Source organism: Alternaria arborescens (assembly GCF_004154835.1).
Source record: "Alternaria arborescens strain FERA 675 chromosome Unknown contig_31, whole genome shotgun sequence".
In the NCBI taxonomy this organism is placed as follows: domain Eukaryota; kingdom Fungi; phylum Ascomycota; class Dothideomycetes; order Pleosporales; family Pleosporaceae; genus Alternaria; species Alternaria arborescens.
This window is the reverse complement of record NW_021167886.1, coordinates 172,789-198,556: the sequence shown is the minus strand read 5'-3', so window position 1 is coordinate 198,556 and position 25,768 is coordinate 172,789. Positions and strand designations below refer to the sequence as shown.

At 50.4% G+C, this 25,768-nt stretch overlaps 10 protein-coding genes across 10 annotated transcripts; 8 read left to right on the top strand and 2 right to left on the bottom strand.

Moving 5' to 3' along the window:
• Window positions 1-299: 299 nt before the first annotated feature.
• Window positions 300-2,957, top strand: AA0111_g10023 (hypothetical protein; the record flags this gene model as incomplete). The annotated part of the gene is made up of 1 exon (XM_028643727.1): window positions 300-2,957. One exon carries the CDS (start codon window positions 300-302, stop codon window positions 2,955-2,957), a length of 2,658 nt encoding a protein of 885 aa, XP_028502403.1.
• Window positions 2,958-3,384: 427 nt separating this feature from the next.
• On the top strand, window positions 3,385-3,609 carry AA0111_g10022 (hypothetical protein; the record flags this gene model as incomplete). The annotated part of the gene is made up of 1 exon (XM_028643726.1): window positions 3,385-3,609. One exon carries the CDS (start codon window positions 3,385-3,387, stop codon window positions 3,607-3,609), a length of 225 nt encoding a protein of 74 aa, XP_028502402.1.
• Window positions 3,610-3,790: 181 nt separating this feature from the next.
• AA0111_g10021 (hypothetical protein) lies at window positions 3,791-5,067 on the top strand (the record flags this gene model as incomplete). Its single annotated transcript, XM_028643725.1, has 3 exons — window positions 3,791-4,227; window positions 4,274-4,924; window positions 4,983-5,067. The coding sequence occupies 3 exons, from the start codon at window positions 3,791-3,793 to the stop codon at window positions 5,065-5,067; spliced, it is 1,173 nt and encodes a 390-aa protein (XP_028502401.1).
• Window positions 5,068-6,128: 1,061 nt separating this feature from the next.
• On the bottom strand, window positions 6,129-6,981 carry AA0111_g10020 (hypothetical protein; the record flags this gene model as incomplete). The annotated part of the gene is made up of 2 exons (XM_028643724.1): window positions 6,129-6,807; window positions 6,866-6,981. The coding sequence occupies 2 exons, from the start codon at window positions 6,979-6,981 to the stop codon at window positions 6,129-6,131; spliced, it is 795 nt and encodes a 264-aa protein (XP_028502400.1).
• A 1,640-nt stretch (window positions 6,982-8,621) lies between these two features.
• AA0111_g10019 (hypothetical protein) lies at window positions 8,622-9,935 on the top strand (the record flags this gene model as incomplete). Its single annotated transcript, XM_028643722.1, has 5 exons — window positions 8,622-8,854; window positions 8,907-8,963; window positions 9,022-9,359; window positions 9,421-9,536; window positions 9,594-9,935. 5 exons carry the CDS (start codon window positions 8,622-8,624, stop codon window positions 9,933-9,935), a joined length of 1,086 nt encoding a protein of 361 aa, XP_028502451.1.
• A 2,738-nt stretch (window positions 9,936-12,673) lies between these two features.
• On the bottom strand, window positions 12,674-14,685 carry AA0111_g10018 (hypothetical protein; the record flags this gene model as incomplete). The annotated part of the gene is made up of 3 exons (XM_028643721.1): window positions 12,674-12,842; window positions 12,924-14,140; window positions 14,191-14,685. The coding sequence occupies 3 exons, from the start codon at window positions 14,683-14,685 to the stop codon at window positions 12,674-12,676; spliced, it is 1,881 nt and encodes a 626-aa protein (XP_028502452.1).
• Window positions 14,686-16,303: 1,618 nt separating this feature from the next.
• Window positions 16,304-17,320, top strand: AA0111_g10017 (hypothetical protein; the record flags this gene model as incomplete). Its single annotated transcript, XM_028643720.1, has 3 exons — window positions 16,304-16,399; window positions 16,451-17,153; window positions 17,205-17,320. The coding sequence occupies 3 exons, from the start codon at window positions 16,304-16,306 to the stop codon at window positions 17,318-17,320; spliced, it is 915 nt and encodes a 304-aa protein (XP_028502449.1).
• Window positions 17,321-18,136: 816 nt separating this feature from the next.
• On the top strand, window positions 18,137-21,991 carry AA0111_g10016 (PAB-dependent poly(A)-specific ribonuclease subunit; the record flags this gene model as incomplete). Its single annotated transcript, XM_028643719.1, has 8 exons — window positions 18,137-18,157; window positions 18,212-18,319; window positions 18,376-18,551; window positions 18,616-18,742; window positions 18,790-19,385; window positions 19,434-19,850; window positions 19,900-21,553; window positions 21,647-21,991. The coding sequence occupies 8 exons, from the start codon at window positions 18,137-18,139 to the stop codon at window positions 21,989-21,991; spliced, it is 3,444 nt and encodes a 1,147-aa protein (XP_028502450.1).
• Window positions 21,992-22,509: 518 nt separating this feature from the next.
• AA0111_g10015 (hypothetical protein) lies at window positions 22,510-23,491 on the top strand (the record flags this gene model as incomplete). Its single annotated transcript, XM_028643718.1, has 3 exons — window positions 22,510-22,729; window positions 22,863-23,156; window positions 23,289-23,491. The coding sequence occupies 3 exons, from the start codon at window positions 22,510-22,512 to the stop codon at window positions 23,489-23,491; spliced, it is 717 nt and encodes a 238-aa protein (XP_028502447.1).
• A 1,154-nt stretch (window positions 23,492-24,645) lies between these two features.
• AA0111_g10014 (hypothetical protein) lies at window positions 24,646-25,485 on the top strand (the record flags this gene model as incomplete). Its single annotated transcript, XM_028643717.1, has 3 exons — window positions 24,646-24,898; window positions 24,952-25,011; window positions 25,067-25,485. 3 exons carry the CDS (start codon window positions 24,646-24,648, stop codon window positions 25,483-25,485), a joined length of 732 nt encoding a protein of 243 aa, XP_028502448.1.
• Window positions 25,486-25,768: the final 283 nt, after the last annotated feature.

Below are 25,768 nucleotides of genomic sequence, written 5' to 3'. Positions count from 1 at the left end.
GGATTCACATAGCGACATGGCAAGAATATTAGTTTTGGCGTCTATGACGTCGATATCTGAAGTCTGTTCAGATTCAAGCAAACAGTGAACAAGCAATGCTTGACAGCCATAGCAGAGTCAAACATTCAAGACATGACTGCGCATGCTCGCATTGATGACTTGCTTCGATCACGGGCGTATATGGGCTGAGGGTGAGGTGGCGATGACGCGTGCCCCTGTCATCGCGCTAGTCCCCTCAACGCGTCGCTGTCGCGTCACCAAGGTACCAACTTCCCTACCTTATCGATACTCCACCCACAATGACACCACGGACGCGTTCGAGCAATAGAGATGCCGACTACAAAGTCTACTACTCGAAGAAAGTGCCGCAACAGGTCCAGTTTCCACACAAGCGCAAGATAGTGCGTCGGCCCTCGTCGCCAGTTCGAGATGACGCAAAGCGGCAGATGATCTTTTTGCCAGAGAAAATGAAGACAAGGAGTATTCCCGTAGTCGCAGACTCGGATGAGGACAGTGATGAAGATCTGGAAGAAGACCTAGAGGATGGAGGAGTTCCAATCGAGCCGCGGGTGAAAGAGGAAGAAGAGCAGCCCTCGGCAAGAAAGACGAAGGGCAAGACCAAGAAGAGGAGTAGCGGTGTATTGCCACAAGATAGTGGTGAAGACGAAGAGCCGGTAGAACCTACGTCAAAGCGCAGACGAACAGTTGTCTCGCCCAAGAATCATCGTCGCTCGAAACGCGTGGCAATCGATGCCGATGATGCGAACGACGCGACAGCGATCAAAACCAATCGAGAACGTACATTGCGTCGGCAATCTACAATGACACAGCTGGTAGATGGGAGGAAGCCACTGCCAGATTCCGAGGGACCTGAGTTCAAGCCTGTCAAACAGAGCTCGCGCTTGAGCTGGGGACGTGGCAAAAGCGAAAACGATAGAAAGCAGCGCACGTTGACGCAGATGATACCGCGTATGCGAGCACCAGAAGTCATGTCTGATGAGGACTTGGATGAGGCACTGAGCGATGATGAGGCAGAACAGCGGGATAGTCAGACCTACGGGGATGCTGTAGCGCAGCGACTCGCACGACAAGGACTTCATCGTATTGAAGGCAATAGCGTCAAAGAACAGGAGGCTGCAGATGATATTGTAGGGGATATACAACAGAATTCGGAAGATCAATATATCAAGAAAGAGCCCACAGTAGACTCGCAAGACACTCCTGACGTGGTGGTACAGTCAGTGGAAGACGAGGTGGGTGAAGACTGCGAAGACAGCTACAAACCGACACAGTTTATCGAGGCTCCTGTCACACGAACAACCCGGGCAACTAGACGTAGAAATGTACCGCCAGCCACGGCGACTGGAGACGCTTCTTACGGCCCGCAGAAGCAGCACAAGACTCGCAAAGCCCGTTTCAGCCTTTTATCAACTCCAGAAAAGCGACGTGTTCGCGTGATTCCTTCTTCCCAATCGCCAGCTGATTCACCCCTGTCGACTCAGGTTTCCCCACAGAAACTACATCGATCACCCCTCAAGGCATGCTCCAGCAACCCGATATTAGCACCGGACACGCCCTCGAAACGCAAGCAGGTGACATTCAAAATGCCATCAAAGACGCCGATACCTCCGCCGACACTGAGGAAGTTTGAAAGCACGATCCAAGACTCTGAAGACGAGGACGAGGACTTGATTGAGGAAGATTTACCTGCGAACAAACATCGCAAGGATGAGGGTGCACGATTGTTCTTCAGTCGGCCTGACACTGCGTCTGGCAAGCTTATTGGCGCTGACACTCAAGCAATGCTTAATCAGATCGATCAGGCATGTGCTGATGCAGATGAGGAGGATGTCGAGGGCGAATCTAGGTCATCACAGGAATCAGATGATCTGCCCGCGCTAAGAAGTGACAACCAACCTTCTCCTGAGCTCGGTGAGCCAAACAAATCCTCAACTGGAAGAAGCTCGTCGCAATCCATGGAGTCAGTTACTGTCAAGCAAGAACTTGAGCATGACGACGATGATGAAGAAGATGAAGACGAAGATGCGACAATACTACCCACAATCCATTCAAACCCACCAAATGACGAAAGCCGAACCGCAAGCGACATAACCACGAGTACTGAAGGAGGACTACCTCAGGAAACAGAGCAGCTCCGATCGACGCCTCCAGTCATCGAAGAATACCCCCAGTACACGTGTCCATCTACACCCATGGTCATCAACGATGATTCATCTTGGGAGGAACCCTATACATCACCCAATCCAACGCCACCGCAATCAAGCAGGCGACAACTACCCCCACCTCCTTTAACTTCAATCCAGCCGTCAACTGATCTCGACGACCCAGCCATCCAAGTCCCTCGTTCTCCCGAACATGAAACGCAAGAGTCACACTCCAGCAAAGCAGAGCAACAGCTCCAAAACGAATGGTTCTCCTACTCGCAATACGTGCACACACGCCCGCCCGAATCGTCCAGTATCCGCGCAGCACCCGATGCATTCAGTTACAACGCGACGCCTCGGCTTCCCCATCAAACTCAGACCACAGCGCCCCCTTCGCGTCAACAACAACAAGCATCGGCATACCACCCCAGCCAAGCAACTACCGTCGACGAAATCACACAACGCACTCACACCACACCCCGCCACAAGCGCACTCAGCAGTTTGGTAGCACGCATACAACGCCCCATCGCATACCGAGCTCTCAACCTGCGCTTTTCTCGTCGCCGAACAAGCCGCCGCCGCTGTTCATACCGAGCAGTTTTCCTAGTCCGGAGAAGGCGTGGGGGAGTAGTAGTCCGTTGTTGGATGGGGGTGTTGGGATGACGCAGGCGACGGGTGTTGGGAGTGGATGGGGAAAGAGTAGTCAGTGGGCTAGCTTGGAGGATTTTAGTATACCGGCGATGCCGCCGGGTGTTAATAAGGAGCAGGAGGAAGAGGAGGAGGATGAATAGATGGATGGTGGTGGTGGTAATGAAGACTTGTGGGTATTGGATAGAGTGGTTTCCCATTCTCTTTTGCTTCGGTGACTATGTACTGAATATTGGTATATGAGAGAGTGTGTGAACGGTAGGTAGTACATCTGCTGGCTGATCTATGAACTGAATGATAAGAGGTTAGTTGAGCCAAAAAGGCGATCAATTGTTCTGTGAACGATCAAGGTGGTTGAAAACATCGGGCAGCCGAACTTGAAGGTCGAATTGACTTCAAGTCCGGCTGCAAAGCCCGGTTTTGGAAACGTTCGGCGTGGAGGAATAAGAGAAGGTATGCTAGAGTGGTTGCTTGTGTGTGAAGTTTTGAAGGTTCGGCTAAGTTGGCGCGCGGGGCTGATTCAGAGATGATTAAGCGCAGCTACTGGCGGAGTGTTGCTTCTATGTCGAGATGGCCCTGTCAGGTTCTCTCGCTTTGTTCTTTGTATTTCTTATCCTTGCGCTTGCTCTCTTAGCTGCGCAAAATATTCCAGGAGTCTACGATCATGAATCGTATATGCAATGTGCTGGCTTTGTGCTACTACCACTGCGTCTTTCGCAACCCAACCTGACCGGTTTCCTGCAAGATGGGAGTGGAGTGTCCTATCAGAGGTCATGTTACTGTGCTAATAGATGAATCGGCACCCTGATTGGGACTGCACTGCCCATGGGGAGGCGTCTCGCCAGGTCGAAGGCTGCCTTGTGCTGCACCTTCAGTACCCCGCGCCCAGCAACTCGAGCTTATAGATAATTGATTACAGCAATCTTGTCCGCCAAACTGTCTTACGGTCTGCTCATTTACTTTGTTCCTGTCCGCCATGGACCCATTTTCGATATCTTTGGGTGTCCTTCCGTTAATTCACCTAACTGGCAAAACAGTCATCGAGCTCAAAAAGTTTCAAAATGGCGCAACCGAGGCAAAAGATAACATCAATGCAATGCTAGCAGATCTGAAACTTCTCGAGACTGTTCTCAATACAATCAAAGATGGTTTAGAGGACTTGGACAGCAGAGCGCCTCTGACTGGCCATATCGGTGAACACTGGGTATCGTTGAAGACAAACCTAGATGATAGATGCGACTCTCTGAAGAGGCTAGAAGCACTACTTGTATCTACCAACAAAGATGTGAGGTGGATGAGCTCGACACGACGTGCAATTCGGCTCAAGGATGCAAATGATCAGATCGGCATGTACAGGCAAAGCATCCAGGATTACAAGGACGTTCTCCAGCTTTCACTTCAGTCTGTGATGTTGTGAGTTATGTAACTCATACGATTGTTTCTGTCTAATATCTTCCAGTTCCCAACAGCGCACTATCGCACGAGATGTCACAGAATTGCTCGAGAAATCCCGTGATCTCTATGAATATTTTAGTCGACAGGACACTAATAACGCGAGTGCAAGCCATCTCAAACATTGCGTCAGAACCGCAGCAACTGTCGTGGCATCTGCATCGACAGTAGTTGGAGACGATTTCGTTGAAGAGTGTGGGGATGGGTCTGATATCGTGTCTGAGTTTGGTTGGAAAGTGAACGGCTTAGCGCCAAACAAGCTGATGTCAGAATGGCTTGCTTCACTACAGGATGAGCCGGATGTCTCCCTGGATCATCTGACCCGCTTACCAGATCTCAGTACCGGCGTTGCGGATAGTCCTCTGGCCTCGCAACACACTATAATGCTGGGTTCGCCAATGACTCACAGCCTTATCTCTGATAACGCTCAGCAGGAAATTACAAGCGGTGATGGTCACGCACAGTCTCCTCTCGAATCATCTAGCATGCGCAAAGCGGAAACGGAAGAGCTGGGGGATATGATCATCCAAAATAGTATGCCAGGCGAAGATAAGATTATGGTGGACGAGAATAGAGTCTCTGAAGAGGTCTGTTCTGAAGTGAAGCGCGTTTGGACATTCGTTGGCGATGGGAAGTGCGGAAAGACATGGTTCATAAAGTAAGTGACTCGGGGAGTACGGTCCCGGAACCGTTTCGAAATTAACATATATCTGTAGTTCTGCAATCAAGGGTCCATATGGGTCCTTCCCTGAAGTGAGGGACACCGAAGCACTGATACCACTACTCCGTACTAAGCTCTAGACAGCCCTATGAGCCAACAGGTTTCGAAAGTCACCTCGCGACGTTCCAATTCAGACACGAAGTGGACTTCAAGTGCACCCTGTGGGATACAGTGGGCAATGATGATGTCCTAAATGCTATTTCACCACCAACAAGACAAGCTCATCAGGTTCGCTCGATAAGTTATCCGTCAACAGAAATCTTTTGCCTGTGTTTCTCTATCGACAATTGGGAGTCACTTCACAACGTTGTACAAAAAGTAAGAGCACTGTCTTGCAGCTCCTCCTCCTCTCATCCTGTGCTAAACATGGTCAGTGGCTTCCTGAGATTGAGCCACACATATGCGGAGGGGATCTCGTCCTCTTATTGGGACTAAAGCAAGATCTGCGATATGATGGCGAAACAATCTTGGAACTGAAAGAACAAGGCCGGGCACCAATAACTATGGCGGAAGTAAGTAAAGCTACCTCGATATCTATCAGCCGTTCCTTCTGCTGCACTATTGCCGAATAATTTCACTACTGATTGTTAATGCAGGGTGAAGCAATGGCGGAGAAGATCGGCGCGTTGGCATACTTCGAATGCTCAGCGAAAAGGTACCTAGGAATCGAGAATGTCTTCGAAACTGTTCTCGATATACTGCTCGAGGCGGAGATGTAGCTGATTGCGAAACACGTAGTTAGCATAATGTTGCAAACTACAGGTATGGTTCAGCTAATTGGTACTCATCACTGTCGAGTGAGCGAAAGAGACCATCTGTGTACATGCTGTAAGGTTGGAATCTTGTTATTGTCAACATCTCACATAACATACATTGCAGGGTCTAGAACAAGGGAAAGTGAGTTTAGATACTTCTAATAAGTGTAGCAAAATGGCCCTTCTTGAACATGCATCAAATCTTCCCATTTCCTGCTGGGCGCCAGCTCTCCGATATTGACCTCAAAATCCAGCGTAACATTCTTGCCAAGGTAATTCTCCGCAACGATAGGTCCACCAACCTCCCGAAGTCGAGTCTCCAAATCTTGCTGCTGCCATTTCCAGTAGATGCGATCTAGATTGGCGTGATGCAGGTAAAACAATGGCTATCCAGGGGAGTTGGCAGGGTCGCCAGCCTGTCCTAATACGCCGCCAACACCAAAATGACCACTGCCATGAATATTTGGGGCAAAGACAGTTTTCGAGCCTTGCATCGTGCGGTCGAAGGTTACAAAATCTGGTGCTTCAAGTTGCGCCTTTTCCAGTTTTGGATCTGCCCAAGTGTTGAGGAGAGGGGGCATGAAGTCGCGACGCAGGCAGGATGGTGGGCCAGGATAGTTAACCATGAACTTATCGGGGGTAAAAGGGCCAGTCTGAACGCATCCTCCGCTCGTTCCTCCAGTAAGGTTCAGAAAGTTCTGCTCAGGGGTAGGCTCGACTTTGATACCATTGCCGCCAAAGCCGGTATCCGGTTGGAAGATTTCAGATTCGTAAATGCGGGTAGAGCTGGGGTTCTGAGGCTCTGCATCTATCGTGTAGTCCCAGTACGGCTGACCGCCCGTATAACCACACTCGCGAAGAGCTTTCTCGTATGTGTCGACAAAGTAACGATGCCATAGCAAGAAGTGTCCTACAAAATGAATGCTGTCACTCTGACTGACATGTACAGCGTGATGATCATCGAATCGATTGATAGTTCCTGGAATTCCCGACTTGGCCTTCTTAGTCGTTAAGCAGAGGACGGCATTGATGTAGCTGCGTTTCTGTGGGTCTGACAATTGTCTCCTGTGATGACATCTTGATTAGAGAGTAGCGATCGTGTGTCAAAGCTGGGATACCTTACCATTCCAGCCGCTTAATAGGGTTTTTGCACACGGCTGAATCGGTTGCAGGAAGCGCTGCTGCAAATGGAAGTGATGCCAAGCAAAGCCACGAAACAATGAGCTGAAGCTGGACCATGGTGTCTGGTGGAGTTGCTATATCAATCGAAACCGCTAGCTATAGGTGAGGCGAGCAGACTGATCATCCACTGTCATGTAAAGAACGATGGGCTTCGAGCTTCTTATGCGTCCATCAATCGATTCAATAACGCTGCTCAACGTGCATCCAGCCTCTTCCAGGCCTTGGAACACGACAAGCTAATGTATGGCGCTGCGATGTGGGTATAAGTGCGGCAAGCATAGGATTTGTCTTGGATTTAGACGTTCGCACTGTGGTGGGAATACCAGGGTCCGGGGGGCTCCACATCTGTACGGCGATTCAGGTATATGCACCAATGTGGCACAGCACATGTTGAGTCCAAAGGATGCAATTTGGACACCGGAATATAGCAACCGACACTTTGCATGATTCAGTAAACACGTGGTGATCTGAGCTGCGATACTGAACCTAAGAATGCATCACATACGGCTCTCCCTTACGCAAAGAGAGGTGTCGTGCCGAGGTATTGTAAAGATTCGATCCCCGGTTAGATTCGAAGAAACCGTTGGGTTGTTTGTAGTCCTTTATACGGTCCGCCTCCAGGCTGGTGCATCTCCTGCCTGATTGGATCTTCGAGAACGGGACGAATTTGGTCGCATGCAATGGGCCGGCAAAAGCAAGGGATGCAAGCAACTGCATCCTGCAGGATGTCAGGCATCACCGGAGCCGGTATATCCTCAGGCCATATGTGCCGATGCCGCGAATGCGGCAAAGGAAATTTGTGAAATTCGCGACTGACTGGAACGGCTGAACGACGAATATGTCTTCGATATTTTAGTTATCTTGATAGATACCAAATGGCGGCGATACATTTGCGGAGCGAAACAAAGGTGATACTCCACCAGATCGCTAGATAAACTGGGGTCGCCCGCTCTCGCAGTGACTCGTTAAACTCGATCGTCACAGATAACATCAACGGATGGATGAGGCATCCTAGAAATTGATGGCTAGAGTGTTAACTGATGAGATAATTCGGCAATAGACAGGTAGTGATGTGTTTGACCTGAGCTCCATCTGTGTCGATGGGAAATCTGATTATGCGCTACGGTGGGGAAGGGGAAGGGGAAGGCAAGGCTTTAGGGCGGTTCGCGTGACCTAATTAGGACTAGACCATGGGGATAGCGTTGGCAGATCATCCCTTCCTCTTCGATCAGGTCTGCGAAGACGCCCACAGTCAACACCGCTCAATTCATTCTAGATGACTAAACAAAATCTTCGTCTCAGCAAAGTTGCCCATATTCCTATCAATGTGTCATGTTCTCAGTCACCACGTATCGTGCTATGGGCGCCAGAAACCTTGAAGTGTCGGGAAGTTCGCTGAACAAGCATCTCACAACAAATAACCTTTACGGCGTGGCAGCTCGCTGAGCCCTACGGCTGCCATCTTTGCAAGCTGTGGCCTAAGCCGCAAATCATGACTGTCACAACGTGATAAGATTGGTTCATCGCTCATCTCGTTAGATCGATCTCCTTTCGCTTCCGTTCTCATGGAATGCGCACGACTCACGGTAGACCAGGCCATTTGCGGCGCAGTTGACAATCCATTGTGTCTTATAACCATATGCCTGGCGATGTTTTCTGGCACTACTACCAGATATACGTGCACAATCGACCTCACTATGGGAGCCGACGGTACCCATATCACGAGGGACAATGGTTCGCGCCAGTTACCGGTACTTATCACTATCACTGTGCTCCTCTTCTTCTCGTTGATAGCAATCTCACTCAGGCTGTATTGCCGCGCGATGATAGTCCGTCATGTGGGTTTGGATGATTACTTCATGTTGGCCGCCTTGGTAGTCACAGTTGGGCTGAGTATCCAGAGTGGCCTCCAAATTAGTTATGGTACTGGGTAAGTCGCAGTTGATCATGCTATCGGGATCATCACAGACTGACACAGACAGACGGAAAAGCAAAGATCTCAACCTTGACGAAGCCTTGATACCGACCCTCAAACACTGGTAAGAACACTTATGCTACTACTCGCTGCCCAGGTATACTAATCTTACTTCCGAACAGGTACGTGTACCAGCTATTCTATCCATGGGCCCTCTTCTTCGTCAAAGCCAGCATTCTAGCTCTCTACCATCGCATCTTTACACACCACAATTTTCGACGCTGGGTGCATTGTGCGGCAGGCTTCATCATCATACAAACTGTCACCGTCACCTTCGTTAATATATTCGAATGCGGCGCCAACCCATCACGAGCGTGGGACAGCAAGTTCCCCGAGGGCTGCATTAACATGTCAAAGATGTACTTCGCCAATGCATCTGTGAACATCGTCACCGATGTGGTCATCTTGGTGATGCCGCTCAAAGTGTTCAAACAGCTGAACATGAACCTACGAAAGCGTCGTACGTCAACCTATACTCCATTGATTGACGGAAACGATTAAATGCTGACCATGAGATACAGTCGCGCTCATGGGCATCTTCATGGTAGGATGCATTGCCGCATTGGCCTCCATCCTGCGTCTCTATGCTCTCTACAATTATACCGTGACTGAAGATGCTGGGTACGATGGCATATTTGTGAGTCTGCTCTAGATCATGCGCATTATCATCGACGAGCGACTAACACCATCTCAGATCCTCCTCCTCTCTCAAATCGAAGCAAACGTCGCCATGATGTCTGCCTGCGCCCCAGCCTACCGTCCACTCTTTGTGAAACTCCTCTTCTCGTCTTCGTCCTCCGCACCATCAAACCAGCTTACAGAAGGGTATCCCACATTCAATAGCGGCGGCGTCATGTACGCTAGAAAGAAAACCACGCGCGACGAGATAGAGTTATTCTCTATCCTTTCAACAGGAAAGAGGACAAGTAGGAGTCACCTCAGTCCATGCGGAGCTAGAAATTCGAGTGAAGAAAATATCTTGGGTGATGGGGCAAGTAGGAAGACGACTGAGATTAGTGTTGCGGAGGAAGCGTAAGAAAGGCAGAGAATGCGATCTAGAAATGATGCAAGGAGCTGAGATGATCCGGCGAATTGGAAGAGATTTGGTGTTTGACAAGATTCAGGATGGACTGACAAAAGACAACATTCACTAAAGAATGTTACAGTTCTCATTCATAGAGTTAGGCTGGGCGGCTTTGTTTTGTACCATTTGGGACATGTTAAAATCATCATCGTATCTCAATGCCCACTACTTCGAAACCGAAAGGCATATGGTCATGGCCCATGTTTATAGCGGCGCGGTGGCTAAACTTCGGTGACATGATGTTAACCTTGGAATGCGAAAGAAGCATGTTCTGAACATTTATCGATGTCCAGGCGTTACAGACATACATTCAAAGCGCACAAAGGGTGAAGCGGCCGCTCACCTGCCTGCCGTAAAGACACCGCGACATCAGCAAAGAGGTGTTGGCTTTTGGATCTCAACACAACATAAGCTGATCTGTTGAACCTTTTGATAAGCTCGAAAGCGAATGTGCATAAAAGGAAGGCTCTGCAGAGTGAGATAAGCTTTTATACACACCTCCACGTGCCCGTCCGTAGAACCTACTAGCGGCTCATGGGACCTTGGCTGTATCAATTTGAAGAAGCCAGCATCTTCCACTTCACTGCTAACATAGAGCGCTCCGTTGGACATATCATGTGCACAAAGCTTACCCGACTCCCATGGGTTCTTGTATACATGCTTTTGACAAACACCCATGGCGAAAGAGGTTAGCCAGTTTGTTCGTGAAACACACGGACACATTTTGAATATGGTCTCAGCGTCTGAACTCACCAGACCACATACCATGAAGCGTGCCCAGTTTTGGTGACAAACGGAAGGATGGTGATGTAAAAGAATACAAAGCTGGAAGACCAGCTTTTATACACGTCTCTCGCCGTCAGCACCTCCGACAAGCGAGCACACCATGTATTCGTGATTGTCCTTTTGATTTGAGAATGTGCTGTGAGTCGAGTAGTGCTCACTCAGACCAGCGACATAAATCTCTCTTTTCCTGTTTTCGAATATCTGCTAATGAGTTGCTCTCTCTATCAATTCCGTAGGAGTTTGAGCATGTTAAGGTGAAGCCGACATCGACCACCTTCATGTTTTTGGATTGATGAAACTGGATGAAATCCAGCAGAAACACTCATGTCACAACCGTTGGGGACTTTTGGGAAGAGCAGACACCATACATATTTAGCTTCTGTACTTTTGAAGAATGTAGATTGATGGCTGGGTGTGGGAAAAGAAGTCAACCCTTCCAGCAACAGGTTTTTATATGCGATGCACAACACACGTTTGTCCATGCCGGCAAATCCAATGAGCCAGAAGCACCATGTTCCTTCTTAGTAACGAATTGAGAATGTAATATCAACCCCGACAGACTGCATATTTATTGCGCAGGCATATTTTTCGTTCTTGCAAGGGAGACGAGCACACGTCTCTCTCATCGAGCAGAGATGAGTATCTTTTGTTGTCGCGCAGTGCTTCGTTTCATCGGCTTGGTCTCTTTTCGATAAGGCTGGGCAAGGAAAAGCAGCGGAGCTCATGGAATCACCAGTGGTAGTTTTGGTAAGACAGCAGGCGCCATCGACTGAACACTCTTTGGATTTTGGAGGCGAGCAGGACAGAGCAGCAGGACCATAGATTGCCATAGTGTGCATCTTAGGAAAAGCCCAACACCATGAAAGCTGTTACCGTAGGTTTTTGGAGAAAGCAAGAAAGACTGTAGTGTAAGACGACAAACCACAATGCTCCAGAAGTAGGCTTTTATATGCCGCGCACCGCGCACATCCTTCTTTCCTTCTTCTTCTTCTTCTGACAGCATATCCAGCGAGCAGCTCATGAATTCGTGGGTTTAGCGATTTGTAAGAACCAAAATCGATGAGTGATGTCCGCCTTGGAATCGATGGAGTTGAAAAAGACAGCGGCGGCGGAACGCATCTAGTGAATGCTGTAGTGTTTCGTTGGAACCGAGCAAGCACCATAGCTCGTTTTGTTCGATGTTTGAAGTCATCCAGAGAGAACGAGGAGCTCAGTAGGTTTTAGGAAAAGGTCTTGAAAGAGGATCTTGGGTGAAGCCCAACGACACACGAGAGCAAGCACCATGCGTTACTTCTGGGGTATTTTGGAAAAGAAGCAAGCACCATGAACTGTACTAGCACCTTTTTTGACAGATACAGTCAGGACGTGGAGTGTAAGAAACAAGGAAAGCAACATTGCAGAAGAAGCTTTTATATGCATACCACTCTACGCACGTCCCCAAGGCACCATCGCTACCACAGCTGTCATAAACCCACATGCACCAAACCCATGACGTTGCAAAACATGAAAAAAGTGTTACTTTCATTGAACATACAACCTAGAAGGAAGCTGAGATTGTCTGAACCACAAAGCACCAACCAACAACAATAACGACCCCCACCTCCCTCAAGAATCGATTTGCCAGACCAGTGTATTCCACATAGCCATCTTTCGTAGTCATCATAAACGCCAATATGCCCCCTCCCTTGCTTTGCAAATATCATCATCGTGATTTGCGAGCTTTTGCCTAGAAGCAACAAAAGCTCAACGAGTGACTGTGCCGTGTAAAGATGAAAAAGATGAAGAAAAGAACAAAACCAAAACTCCTTCCTCTTTCCCTCCCTTCCCTTTCCAAAACAGGTGTATTATATACGCCTTATAATCGCCATATATCCCGATACAAGGAAGAAGAAGAGGGCCAAAACTTATCCGAGGAGCTTATCTTTCGGTAAACGCTTAAGCGCTGCCTCAACGTCCTTGTGATCCACCACGACGCCGCTCTCGGAACAACGAGCCTTGGCACGCAGCTCCGAGCACAAGTTGTCAATGTCAATGGTGCCATCCTTGAAATCCGGTCGACTGGACAATTTATCCCTATCACACACGTTAGCAACACCACTCTTACCCAACTCTCCTCTTTCAAAATTTTCTTTTTCCATGGCATGTTGTACGTACCAAATCTTGTGGCAATTCAACAGAGAATTGACATCCTCGCCTGGAACAACCTCATCCTCCCCATCTTGTATGCGTTCAATCTCCTCGAGCGGATTCGTCTTCTGCACAGCCGGTGTATCGCCAAAGTGGAAGGGAGAACCGTATCCAGTGTTGAGGAAAGCATCGTTGAAGAAGCCATTCGTAAAGTCGTTGCCGTCCCCAACGATTGCATTCTGCGTATCGCGGTATTCTCCGAAGAGCATCGGATCGAATTGTCCGCCGTTTTGGTTCGCAAAGTAATCGATGCCGTTGAGCGCCGCCGATGCGGGTGTGGGAGATTTATTGTTGTTGTTGTTGGCGTTGGAAAGGGTGGGTGAAAAGACTGCAGGAGAAGGTTTGTCGTCAGATGTGGACATCGCACGGGGCATGGGATTACGAGGGTTGCCGCAGGCCATGTTGAGCTTTTCGCAGAAGAGAACCTCACCTTCGGAGTTTCCGTGACACACATATCCGTCCTTGATTGTGTCCGCCTGCTGATTCGGCGAGGTATGACTTGGCTCTGGGGTCGTTCCGCACGACGAGTCCTGATTGGTGGGCGATGTAGAGGAGTTGGATGGGGAATCTGAATGGCTGGATGAGCCGCTGTTGAACTGGAAGACGCGTGATTGTGAGCTAGTAGAGCTCTCGGTGTTGCTGCGAGGAGTGTCATTGTTGTTCGATTTGCTGCTGTCGAAACCGAAGAAGCCGTTCAGACTGCCAGAACGCTGCCCGTTGCCTGTCATAGCGCCTGGAGAGTTTGTGAGCTGGCCATTAGCCTTGCTGGTCGGACTAAGCGCAGGTCCGGTGCTGTTGTGCCGACTTGACGCATTTGTCGAAACTGATGCGTTCTTCTTGGCCAAAGGACCGTTGTCTAGGAGCTGGGCGCCAGGGAGTCCACCAAAACGTGGGAATTCGAAAGAGAAGTTGTTATTGCTGCTATTGTTGTTCAGCATCGAGCTAAAGCCTCCAGCGAGTGGTGGAGTGCGTGTCACTCCGGTGCTGTTCATTGAGAGTCGTTTGCGGTATTCGCGAAGTTCCATCTGCAGCCGTTGCACTTGAGCCCGCAGGAGCCCATTCTCGTGGTTTGTGGCATCGGAAGCTTTTTCGAGCTCTTGTACCTTGGTCTCCAAGTCCTTGAGGTGCTTTTCCTTGCGTTCTCGGAAAGCTCGTTGGGCCGCGCGGTTCTGGGCTTTCCTCTTCTATAGCTGCTGTCAGTTTATACCAAGTGAGCATCCTCTATTTCACCTACAGTCGTAGGCTCCGAAGTCAGCGGCTTACGCCCCGGCTTCTTTGCTTGCTTGTCTTCACCTTCTCTTCGCTTGCCGCCGCCCTCGTCATCGTCGTCGCCCTCGTCACCCGGGCTCTTCCGCTTTTCGCTTGAATCGCCGGGCGTGTCGCCGGGCAGCGACCCAATCATGTCGCCGTCTGCGTTGTCGAAGTCGAAGCTATTTTCTCCATCGAGGTAGTCGACAAAGGGGCTCTCGTCCATGCTGTTGTTGAAGTTGTTCGCGGGCGCCTGCTGTTGCGGCGAGGTGAAGTATGCGGGATCGAGGCTATCTAGGGGATACTGAAACTGCGAACTGCTCATAGACTGCTTATTGCTAGAGCCATTGTCGAAGCCAGCGGAGAAGAGGTCGTTTGGGTTCTGGTTGTTCGACGCCAGAGCTGCAAGGAGGAGATCCTGCTGCGTCGCATCGAGGTAGAAGGGCGCACCGTTCTGGAAGTCGTTGGTAGTTCCGGCCATTGAAATTGCACTTGCGGGGTTGCGGGAACTGTGGTGTTGTGTGTAGCTCCGAGCAGAGCTTACGGGTGATGTCGCTCGTCTGAGCCGCGCAGTGATGCGGAAGTTCGGAGGGGCTGGCGCTATCGGTCAAACACGTGCGATAACCGTTTTCGCCACCCTAGTGCCGCAAAATGTGGAGGACGCGGGCACGCTGGGGTATACGAAGCTGGTATTGGTGACGCAAGACGTTTGGCGTAGATGCGAAGAGTCTACAGTGGGCGGTCCGACACAGGCCAGCGGGCGGACGAATGTTTGGCGGGTCTGGGGATGGGGGCCTGTACCAGGCTAGAGCAGTCCAAGGGTGTAGCGCACTCACTCTGACGACCGCGGAGGGGAATGCGAGCAGGTAGTGGGCAACGTAGACAATTTGTGTGAAAGGTGGTCAGATGGTGAAGGAGGAATGGCGTAACAGATCAATTCGCAGCCTCACAGCCTGGACGCCGGGTCTAATGCGGCACCCTAGCAGATTGGTTCGGGCGACTTTTCGGAGCGACAATGCTGGGCCTGTCACAAAGCGGCCGACAGGAGATGAACGGGTGAGCGACGTCACTGATAGGTTGGATCAAAAGGTGTGACTGTTCTCGCAGAAGCACGGCGTTAGAGAAGGGCGCAGCTGCACGTCAGGTTCAGCATGAGGTTCCCTGTGAGGTGATTGATAAGCACAAAGCTTGGTGGGGTAGGAGAAGAACGCCATCGAAGACAGTCAGAACAGACCAGCACATGCAGATCACCGCTTCCTGTTCCTGGCAAGGCAGCCAACATGGCTCCTCAAAACTACCTCAAATACTGTCTTCGCATCTGGGCACATTAACGTGCTAACCCATATCATAGGCACACGTTGTGGCTTGTGCTGTTTCATTTCGACTTGGACGACTGCCGTTGCCTCCGTGGCTACTCTTCCAGTGGCGGCCACACTCTGGAGACGTGCTCCATCATATTATTATTGTGGCCAAGCCATGTTCAACGCACAGAAACATCAAGGGAGATGTCGATCCATGTTTGCTCATGTGGAAACGTTGCCCTCTATGGAAGTCCACTGCGAGAGGCGTACAGATGCTTTCAAGGTTCTGATTCAGCATTACGCATGATGCGTCATTGTCATCCGCCTCAGAAGTGTGGCACAGGGAATACCCAAGCTTCTTCGCGCTTCAAAACTCTTTTTCAATAGACAGGGCTTTGTAGGAATTCTCCGTCCACTAGCGTTGATGAAGTCGCACGAAATGGTGCCAAGACATCTGGCTCTCATGGATGCCAAGAACCATGTTAGGTTAGAGAGACCATCATACACGCGACGGACATCCGCATGATTCGCGCGTGTCAAGATGACACCCTTGTAAATGTAGCCAGGTGGTGAAGTTGGAGGTGATGGTTCATTACAGCATTGAAACGCGCTCAATCACTAGTAGGGCTGAAGCGCGGAGAAAAAAGGGTCTAGGCTATGTGGGTCGATGCCAAGTCTAGCGCCTGCCAAGTCCAGCGTCACTGCCAGTCGCGACTTCCTCAATCGCAGGCGCGAGTTACAACAAGTCAACCCCACAACAACACCACACCCACTAGACTCACCAGACTCCACAACAACATGGCGGACCAAACCAAGCAGACAAAGAACGCCATCAACGCCAAGAGGCAGGCAATCGCCGAAGAGGAGGGACTCCGCGCAGGATGGGCTGAGAGTGTGAGTTGCGCGCCACCAGGCTGTCGCATTGACTTGGCTAATATTGCATAGCTCGCAGAGATGGACAAGCTCATTGCCAGCACTGGCAGCTCCGACGAAATGACGCTCATGCGCACAGACATGCTGAACGAAATCGCCAAACACGATGCTAAACTTGAGCGATTGCGTCCTGAGCTCGCCGCTCTCGAAGCTCACCCCCCCCAGTCCCCCGCTGAGCCCGCCGGTCCTAAATTTGACCCTGAAAAGCACCCCGTTCTGCGCAAGGCTATGGAGAAGCAGGAGCCCGAGAAGACAGTCTCATTTAGCATTGGCGACATCTGCGAGGCCCAGTGGACTGACAGGTCTTGGTACAAGGCCAAGATCCAGAGTATCCTCGGCTCCGTCTCAGCACCCAAGTATCTTGTTCGCTTCCTCGAGTACGATGATACGCTGACCGTCGATCGCACTGCCGTACGTCCTCTTGCGAACAAGCGCAAGCGTGATACCGAGCCTGCTTCTGTTGCAACTCCGCCTGCGCCTGTTGTCTCGAGCGCCCACGTCATCTCAGGACCTGCTAGCATGAATCCGAACGCCCACGCTGGCAAGAACGCTGCTCTAGAGGTAAACGAGGACAAGAAGCCTAGTCGCATAGCTAACAAGGGCATCTTGAAGAAGAGGCAGTCGAATTGGGCCGATTTTCAGAGCAAGGGTGCTAAGAAGGGCGTTGTCAAGAAGGAGTCCATGTTCCGCACTAGTACTGACGCTGGCAGCCGAGGTGAGCAACCGTTTTCATCCTTGTTTGTACCCTCTCACTAACATGTCACAGTCGGCTTCACAGGCTCTGGCAAGGGCATGACCGAGACACACAAGCGTCAGCGTTACGACCACAAGGGTGATGCCGAGAAGGACGAAGAGTATTCTGCCGACCGCAAGCGCTTTTGAGTACACTGAAAGACGGCCAACGGACACTTTGTGGTATGTGATTGTGGAATTAAATCATCTTGATACTTGAACCTCTTGCTTACGTTGCCCTTGGGCCAACCTCAGACCTAGGCATACGCGGTCATACAGCTATATGGAGTGATCCATGGCTGACCAAGAATCAAAGCTACTCGCTTTGCAGAAGAACACGGAGCTGACCTGATACAGGTTTTCTCTCATACCACGGCTTGTCACGATAACCTACATGTGCCTCGACGAAGTTTACGGCATTTGCATATTTTCGGTATGACTCTTGGGTGCACACTTCCGTCTATTGAGCCATCTCACTAAGCACGACCGCTCTACAGGCGCTCTATACCCATTTCATCTGACATTGCTCGCCAAGCATCTTCCATGGCTATGGCCGGACATGGTGTCAGGTAAGACATGCTATTCTTCGCATTCCCTTCCATGCGGGCGTATGTTAGCCACTTGTTTTATGCACCATGGTTGCGTGGTGTGTTAGGTAGTCCATTACACATTTCGTAGGAATGAAACACGTGAAAAAGCTATGTGTGACTGCGTAATTTTGTGACCGTAAAGTGTGCTGCGAGACTACAAACCTGTCGGCATGCTGCCGTGCCTTCCAGCGCGGTGGGTGCGGCTCTGTTCCCGAATGCCCCGCGGTCCCACCAAGACACACGTTCGCGTCTCTTAGCTCCGACCTCACCCCACGCCGCAAGACCTCAGCTACCGCGACGCGCCGGCCAACAGACAAGCACAAGGCATGTCGGAGTTGCTCGGTCGAGCTACTGGACTGCATTACGCGACTGAAGTATGGAGGCGGACTGGGATGAGGTATGCCCCCGTTTGTGCTCAAAATTATGCCTACCGCGACTGACGATTGCACAGCTAGCCATTGCTCAACTGCCGCCCCCAGGACCACATCTTCCTAATGTGCCCATATCTACATTCGCATTTGACACGACGCAAGAACTGCTATGGACGGGAAACAACCAAGTGAGTACGTTCACACATAATCCGTGCCGAGTGCAGCGGGACTTACAAGTCTACAGGGGCGCGTCACGTCCTTCTTCGGCCCTCATCTCGAACGATATACCTCATACCGCGGACACGCAACATCTGATGGCCCAGTCAAACAATTCCTCTTCACCGACAAGGGCGTGCTCTCAATTTCTAGGAACAGCGTCCACTACTCCCATCGCCGCGGGCTCACACAATGGCATCTGACGTACGTCTGCGACAGGAAGGGACCCAATGACGCACATGGGCAACGGCTGACTATCAGCATATAGGAGCGCCGAGTTCAAGGACATGAAATGTATGAACTTTACTTCGAAAGGTACGCGCGAGATCCTTGTCGCAGGATGTCAAGAGCAAATGTTCAAAGTGGATGTGGAGAAGGGCTTGATTACACATACGGTATGCTGTGTCCCTTGGAGAAGCTGACATTCGCTGACCAGTGGAAGCTCCCGGCCGAAGCACAGTATACCATTATGAAGCGCGCTGGACAGTATCTTTGTGCCGCTACCAAGAACGGCGGCATTCACATATTGGACTCAAACTCGCTCTCCGTCATCAAAGTCTTCGAAGGACACACTGGTAGCATCAGCGATATGGACGCTAAGGGCGACTTCCTCGCAACATGTGGCTGGTCTCCTCGACAACAGTACGCGTACATGCTCGACCCATTCACCAATGTGTTTTCCTTGAAGACGCTCAAACAGTTGCCTCCCATTCCGTTTCACACGGGTGCAGCCTTTGTACGCATGCACCCCCGCATGTCCACCACGGCTTTTATAGCATCTCAGAACGGCCAGATGCAGGTCATCGATCTCATGAACCCGGACTCGGCCAACCTCCGGCAGCTGAACTTCTATGAGTCTTACCTTACTGGCTTCGAGATGGCACCATCTGGTGAGGCTATTGCGCTGGCAGACTCCAACTCTCAGATCCACCTGTGGGGTTCTCCTACCAAGGTGCATTTTCCAGAATACAGTAACCCTACAGAGACCGCCGACCACAATACCCAACCGCCGCCGCAAATGGACTGGAGCCCAGACACGTAGGTTTTGTTTGGCATGACGTTATGCAGATCACTGACATTTACTAGGCCTTTGAGCACTGTTGGAATGCCATATTACAAGGAACAGCTGCTGTCGAGCTGGCCTAGTCATCTGGTTTTTGAAGTTGGCGCCCCTCCGCCCAAGATTGATAGCGCCATACTCAACAACATGACTCGCACCGAGATTGGCTTCTTTGCCAAGAATCCCAGAACAAAACGCAGAAACCAGGCTGAAGCAACACGGCAGGTGGACAGAGTAAGCGAGTCGTTGTCGGCGCCCAAGTTCTTGAGCGAGAAGACTCGAGCCTCGCAATCATTCACCGAACCAGATGCCCTGGCATCGGAGACCATGGAGACTCTGACTGATCTGCATCTCGACGACGTCACGCGCAAAGATGTTCCTGCCATGTATGGCAACGTAGAAATCAAGTACAGCAAGTTTGGTGTTGATGATTTCGACTTTGCGTATGTGTTCAGGTACACAATAATCACACTTGCACTGACTTGGTACCAGATACTACAACCAGACACCGTACTCCGGACTGGAGACGCACATCACCAACTCCTATGCTAACCCTCTTTTGCAGCTCTTCCGCTTCACACCGTTGTTGCGTAATCTTGCACTCCAGCACACTGCTTCACCGTGTCTTTTCGAGTCATGCCTCCTTTGCGAGCTAGGCTTCCTCATCGACATGCTTGAAAAGGCGGCTGGTCTCAATTGCCAGGCATCCAACTTCCTGAAGACTTTCAGTGGCCTCTCAAATGCAGTCTCACTGAACCTACTCGAAGAGTTCGCGCCTAATGTTGCGCTCACCAGTATGATCCAGAATCTCAATCGATTCTTACTCGAAAAGGTTTCGGAAGAGTTCCGGCAGATGTTACCAGGTCATACCGGTCCGTCAGCCATGGACCAAGTGCTGGAAACCCAGGCGAAAGCAAGCATGAGATGTGCACAATGCAACAACGAGACCATTCGTGGAGGCAAGAACTTCGTGAACGAGCTCGTGTACCCGGCGAAGCACGTCATGAAGAACACACGGATACCTCGACCCACCTTCTCACAAATCCTGAAGGCAAGTGTCGAGCGGCAAGACCAGACTAGAGGCTGGTGCACAAAGTGCAACCGGTACCAACAGATGGTGCAGCGGAAGACGATTCAATCAGTTCCTGGAGTACTAATGCTCAACGCTGCTATACAAAGTCACGAAGCAAAACTATTGTGGTCTATACCTAATTGGCTTCCACAAGAGATCGGAATCATAGTAGATCAAGGTCAGTTCTACTGCTTTGAGGGCCAAGATCTGAAGCTACACTTGCAACGCGGAGTACACCAGATCATGGTGTATGAGCTTGTCGGGATAGTTGCAGACATCAACAGCGGCGAGCATCAAAAGCCTCATCTCGTCGCAACCATCAACACCGCACCTTCCTCTCGAGAAGAGGATCTGGAAGACAGATGGCACCTTTTCAACGACTTCCTAGTCCGCCCCATCCCCAAAGAAGAAGCCCTGCGTTTCGAACCAAGTTGGAAACTGCCCTCTGTGTTGACCTTCCAGTTGAAATCCGCCCGCAACAAGATTGACGACTCCTGGAAAGAGAACCTAGACACTTCCATCCTATACCGATGGTGGTCGTCCAATCCACCACCCCCAGACACGAAATTCAAGCTTTTGCATTCCGAAGCCGAGAAACCGCGGCCGGGTTATCCCGTTGCGATCGATGCAGAATTCATCCGCCTCCAGGCTGAGGAAATCGAAATGAAAGCTGACGGTACCCGACAAACTATTCGTCCGGACCGAAAAGGCCTTGCCCGCGTGTCTGTCTGCCGTGGCGAGGGCGAACAAGCAGGCCTGCCCTTCATCGACGACTACATCGCCGTCACTGAAACAGTAGTCGACTACCTGACTGAATGGTCTGGCATCTCGCCTGGAGATCTCAGCAGGGAGACTTCGCCGCACGCTCCCGTGTCACTCAAACACGCGTACAAGAAGTTGTGGCTCTTGTTGAATCTTGGTTGTGTCTTTGTGGGACATTCCCTTGCCAACGATTTCCGAACTATCAATATTCATGTGCCAAAAGTGCAGGTCGTTGATACGAGTCAGCTGTGGTTCAAACCGGATTTCAAGAGGAAGTTGAATTTGAAGTTTTTGGCGTGGTGTGTACTCAAGGTATGTTGTTTTCGTATGGCTTTTTCATTATAGCGCAATCTGTTTTTGTGTCAAAACGTACGAGGCTGACTTGTTGTTCTTTCTTTCTCGCAGGAGAGTATTCAGCAGGAGACGCATGATTCGATCGAGGACGCGGTGACGGCGTTGAAGCTTTGGAGAAAGTGGCAAGAGTATGAGGATGCGGGCGTTGTGGAGACGATGTTGAACGATGTTTATAGTAGGGGTAGTATGGTGGGGTTCAAGGCGCCGGGGAGTGGGGGGCGTATTGGAGGTGGCGGGGTTGGAGGAGGGGGGAGCAGGGTGGTCAGCGGGAGTTTTGGTGGTGGTGGTGCGCAAGGTGTGCAGGGTGGTGGGGAAGTGAATGATCCGTTGACGACGCCGAAGAAAGGGGGGAGTCAGTTTGGTAGTATGGGATTCAGGAGTCCGCTGAGGCGGTGATGGTGCGCTGGGTGGACGGATAGGCTTGACAATGTGAGTAGGAAGTTGAAAGTAGTGATTATCAAACTGTTTGAAGTCTTTAGTGCGCCGAAAATGGGAAAGGAATTGGTTGTATCGTGTTATGGAGGATACACTTAAAAAACGATGATAACAGAATCCATTTCCAGAGATCGACTTGCTTGCGACTTTGGCCGTGGTTAGGTATGACGTAGATGATGTCATTTTGACCAAAAAGACTGTGACCCGGAGTTGATGAAATCGACCAAGACGACAACAAGGCGCGTGGTCAATTGCAATTTTCCCGATGTGACGTGCTTACTCAACGAGTCGACGTTGTGTTTGCTAGTGCGGTTGTGGCATCATGTCAAGTCTAACCTTTTTAGGCCGGAAGGCGTATGTGCATCATGATACATGGGACTACTTAAAGTTGCGTCAACTCGACTCTAGATCCAACAACCACGACGACCTCCATCTTTCTTATTCACCCGCACTTTAAAGCTCTGTCTGGATACTATATCATGTCGGACGAAATCAGATCTTACGGCTGGACTGCCGTTCCAAGAGACCGTTCCAACGTCCCTTCTGCCGAGGAAGCTGCTGCTCCCCAAACCAACGCGGCCGCAGTCGACATCGCAGGCATCTGGCCAGACAACGAGTTGACGAAAAAAGCGCGTGATTACGCAAAGCGCGAGTTGCCTACAGAGACGTACAACCACAGTCTCCGAGTGTACGCCTACGGTAAGCCACTCCACCTAATCTCATCCGGCTTCAGAAAAAAAGAACAACACCTTTCTCGCCGTGTACCAACAACAGCAAATCCCCACTTAATACGCCCTCTATCCAAACTGAAACTAACAACACCGCAAACCAGGTCACCAGATTGTCACGCAGTACTTGCCCGACTGGAAGTCGAGCACGTTTTTCGAAACGTGGGCGCTGACATGCCTGTTCCACGATATCGGGACTACAGCGCAGAACATGTCGTCTACGCACATGTCGTTTGATTTCCAGGGCGGCTTCATCGCTCTGGCCAAGTTGCAGGAGTTTGGTGCCGCCAAAATACAGGCGGAGAGCGTTGCGGAAGCTATAATCCGGCACCAGGATCCTGGCGAGACGGGCACGATTAGTGCCATGGGACAGTTGATACAGGTTGCTACTGAGTTTGGTATGTCTAAGTTACTATTGCTGCTTTTGAACGTTTTTTCTTCTTCTTTCTTTTTTCTCTTTCCGTTGAAGAGTTTGTTGTTGTTGTTTCTGGGCGATGAAATACACATCTTAACTAACTTGAAACTTAAAGATAACATGGGTTGGCAACCCCATCTTATAAGCCATGAGGTGATTGAGGCGGTAACACGACAACTACCCAGACTGGGCTGGTCGACTTGCTTCTCACAACAGATTCGCAAGGAGATTGAGCAGAAGCCTTGGTGTCATTCAACGGCGATTCCGGGATTTGCGGAAGCTGTGGCGGGCAATGAGGTTATGAAACCGTATGAATAAGGCTAGGAGTGCGTTGACCTGAATGGGGAATTGGAGACTGTGATAGATAGGAAAATGTGCACAAGTATAGGATTGTCAGAATGTTATGATCGACGGGAAATCGATGAGAGACTTCGATACTGCAGCTGATGTTTATATTGATTTTACTAGCTACTTTGGACACGCCACGCTCTCAGGCTAAGCCAAAACGTCTACTTCTATCATTGCTAACAGCGTCTTGCTCTGAGACCGCCGCGCGGACGGATATGTGGTTGCCAATTGAGGTGCGGCGCGAAGAGGGCGGGAGACCATACAAGATAGCTCCTGAAAGAGGTACTTGAATACCCTCTAGAATCAACATTGGCCACAGATAAAAGGGCAAGTACGATAAAAGCAAAAGCACTTTGGCAAACATAGGAAATCTCAAGGAAATTCGATCTTATAGTCCGTAGCACGAAACGTGCACGGACACTTTATCGGGGAGTTCCAACGCATTGAGCGCACAGACAGAGAACCAGTGGAGGGTAAACGCCAAACTACTAGTTACGCCACTATCCCGCCCTAACACCACAGCATAAAAGCCGAGAATATAGTTTCGCCGGTTTCAACCATCAAACATCTGATTGGGAAAGCAGCCTAGGGATAGTTTAGCTAGGCGCCAAGCAGAATCAGATGTTTTAGAAGATGACTACAGTGCACCAAGACAGCTACTACAGTGACGCCAGGTCAGGCGGAATCTGCCGTGTGTGCAAGATCTGTCTAGATCTTGATGCATCCTGGATTGATCAAGACCAACTGAGCTACGGTGTCAAAGATGTGGTACGCTAGAGTGCTGTTTGTGCTTTGCGTGATCAAAGCATCTCGTATTGACTTTCACTTGATACCGGATACCAAGAGGAGTAATGCATGCCACCCCTAGATGCATTGGCCGCTCTCGCATTCGCAGTCTTCAGAGTCGTAAGATACCAAGTGTTGTAGTAATCTCTCGAGGAGAATGCTCAAGTATATAACTTCCATGCTGTCTCACTTGAACATATCATCAGCTCCATCAGCATCTTCACCTTCGTTACATTCCAAGTCTCTCAAGTCTTCAGACCTTCATTACAACCCGATCGCCCAGATCCTCCACACTCATTCATCACTCCAGCTTCTAGACAGCCCAACCTTCTTTCACCATGCAGTTCACTTCATTCACGCTTGCCACTCTCGCCGCTTCTTTGGCTTCTGCCCAGGTTCTCAATGTCCCTGCTAGAGTCGGCACTGTCCAGCGTGCTTCCAACGCTCGCATCTCTGCAAACAGAGATTTCGGCATGGCAGAGTTTGACAGCGGCATCACCTGCGATGACGAGACGAATGGACCGCCAGTCTTCATCCTTGACGATGGCGTGACCATCGAAAACTTGATCATCGGTCCCAACCAGATCGACGGTAACATTCTTCCAACCCTCTACTCCTGGAAACAACTCACTAATATCTTGCAGGTATCCATTGCCGCGGCCGTTGTACCCTGAAGAACGTTTGGTTCAGGAACGTCTGCGAAGGTGCGATAGCCTCCTCCCTCACAAACGAAACTATGACAAACTAACATCACCGTAGACGCCGTCACCGCTCTTGGACCAGGCGACGTCCTCATCGAGGGCGGCGGCGCCACAGGCGCCAACGACAAGGTCATCCAGCACAACGGCAAAGGCCGCGTAACTATTCGCAACTACACCGTCACGAACTCGGGCAAACTCTACCGTAGCTGCGGTAACTGCTCCAACAACCAAGCAAACAGTCCTCGCCAAGTCGTCATTGAAAATGTTCGCGCCAGCGGTATGACTTCGGACCTTGTTGCTATCAACAACAACTTTGGCGACACCGCTGTTATCACTGGTACTTGTGGTAGCAACAATAAGGATGTTTGCATGAACTACTTGGGCGTTGAGAAGGAGGCGGGGAGGGATGGTCCGCCCATGAGGAACAACAATGGTTGCTCTGGCCTAGGAAGTGCTGACTCCCTTCCCGTCTGCTGATAAGTAGCGATATAGCTCGGGGGAAAGCACAGTGTGACGGTACGCATAGATTAAGACGCCTATTACTCGGCTGGATATCGGCATGTTGTACCTAGCAGTAAAACAAATAGACAAAGATAGAAATTTGCTCAAATGTATCACCATGTTAGTCCTTTGACTTTCTTTGCTTCCAATACACAAGTGCTTTATTATCTATTCACCCACGCCATGATCTACCTATATCAAAAAAAGACTATCCACATCACAAGTGTCATTTGACTATGTCCACGTGCGCGCCACGATA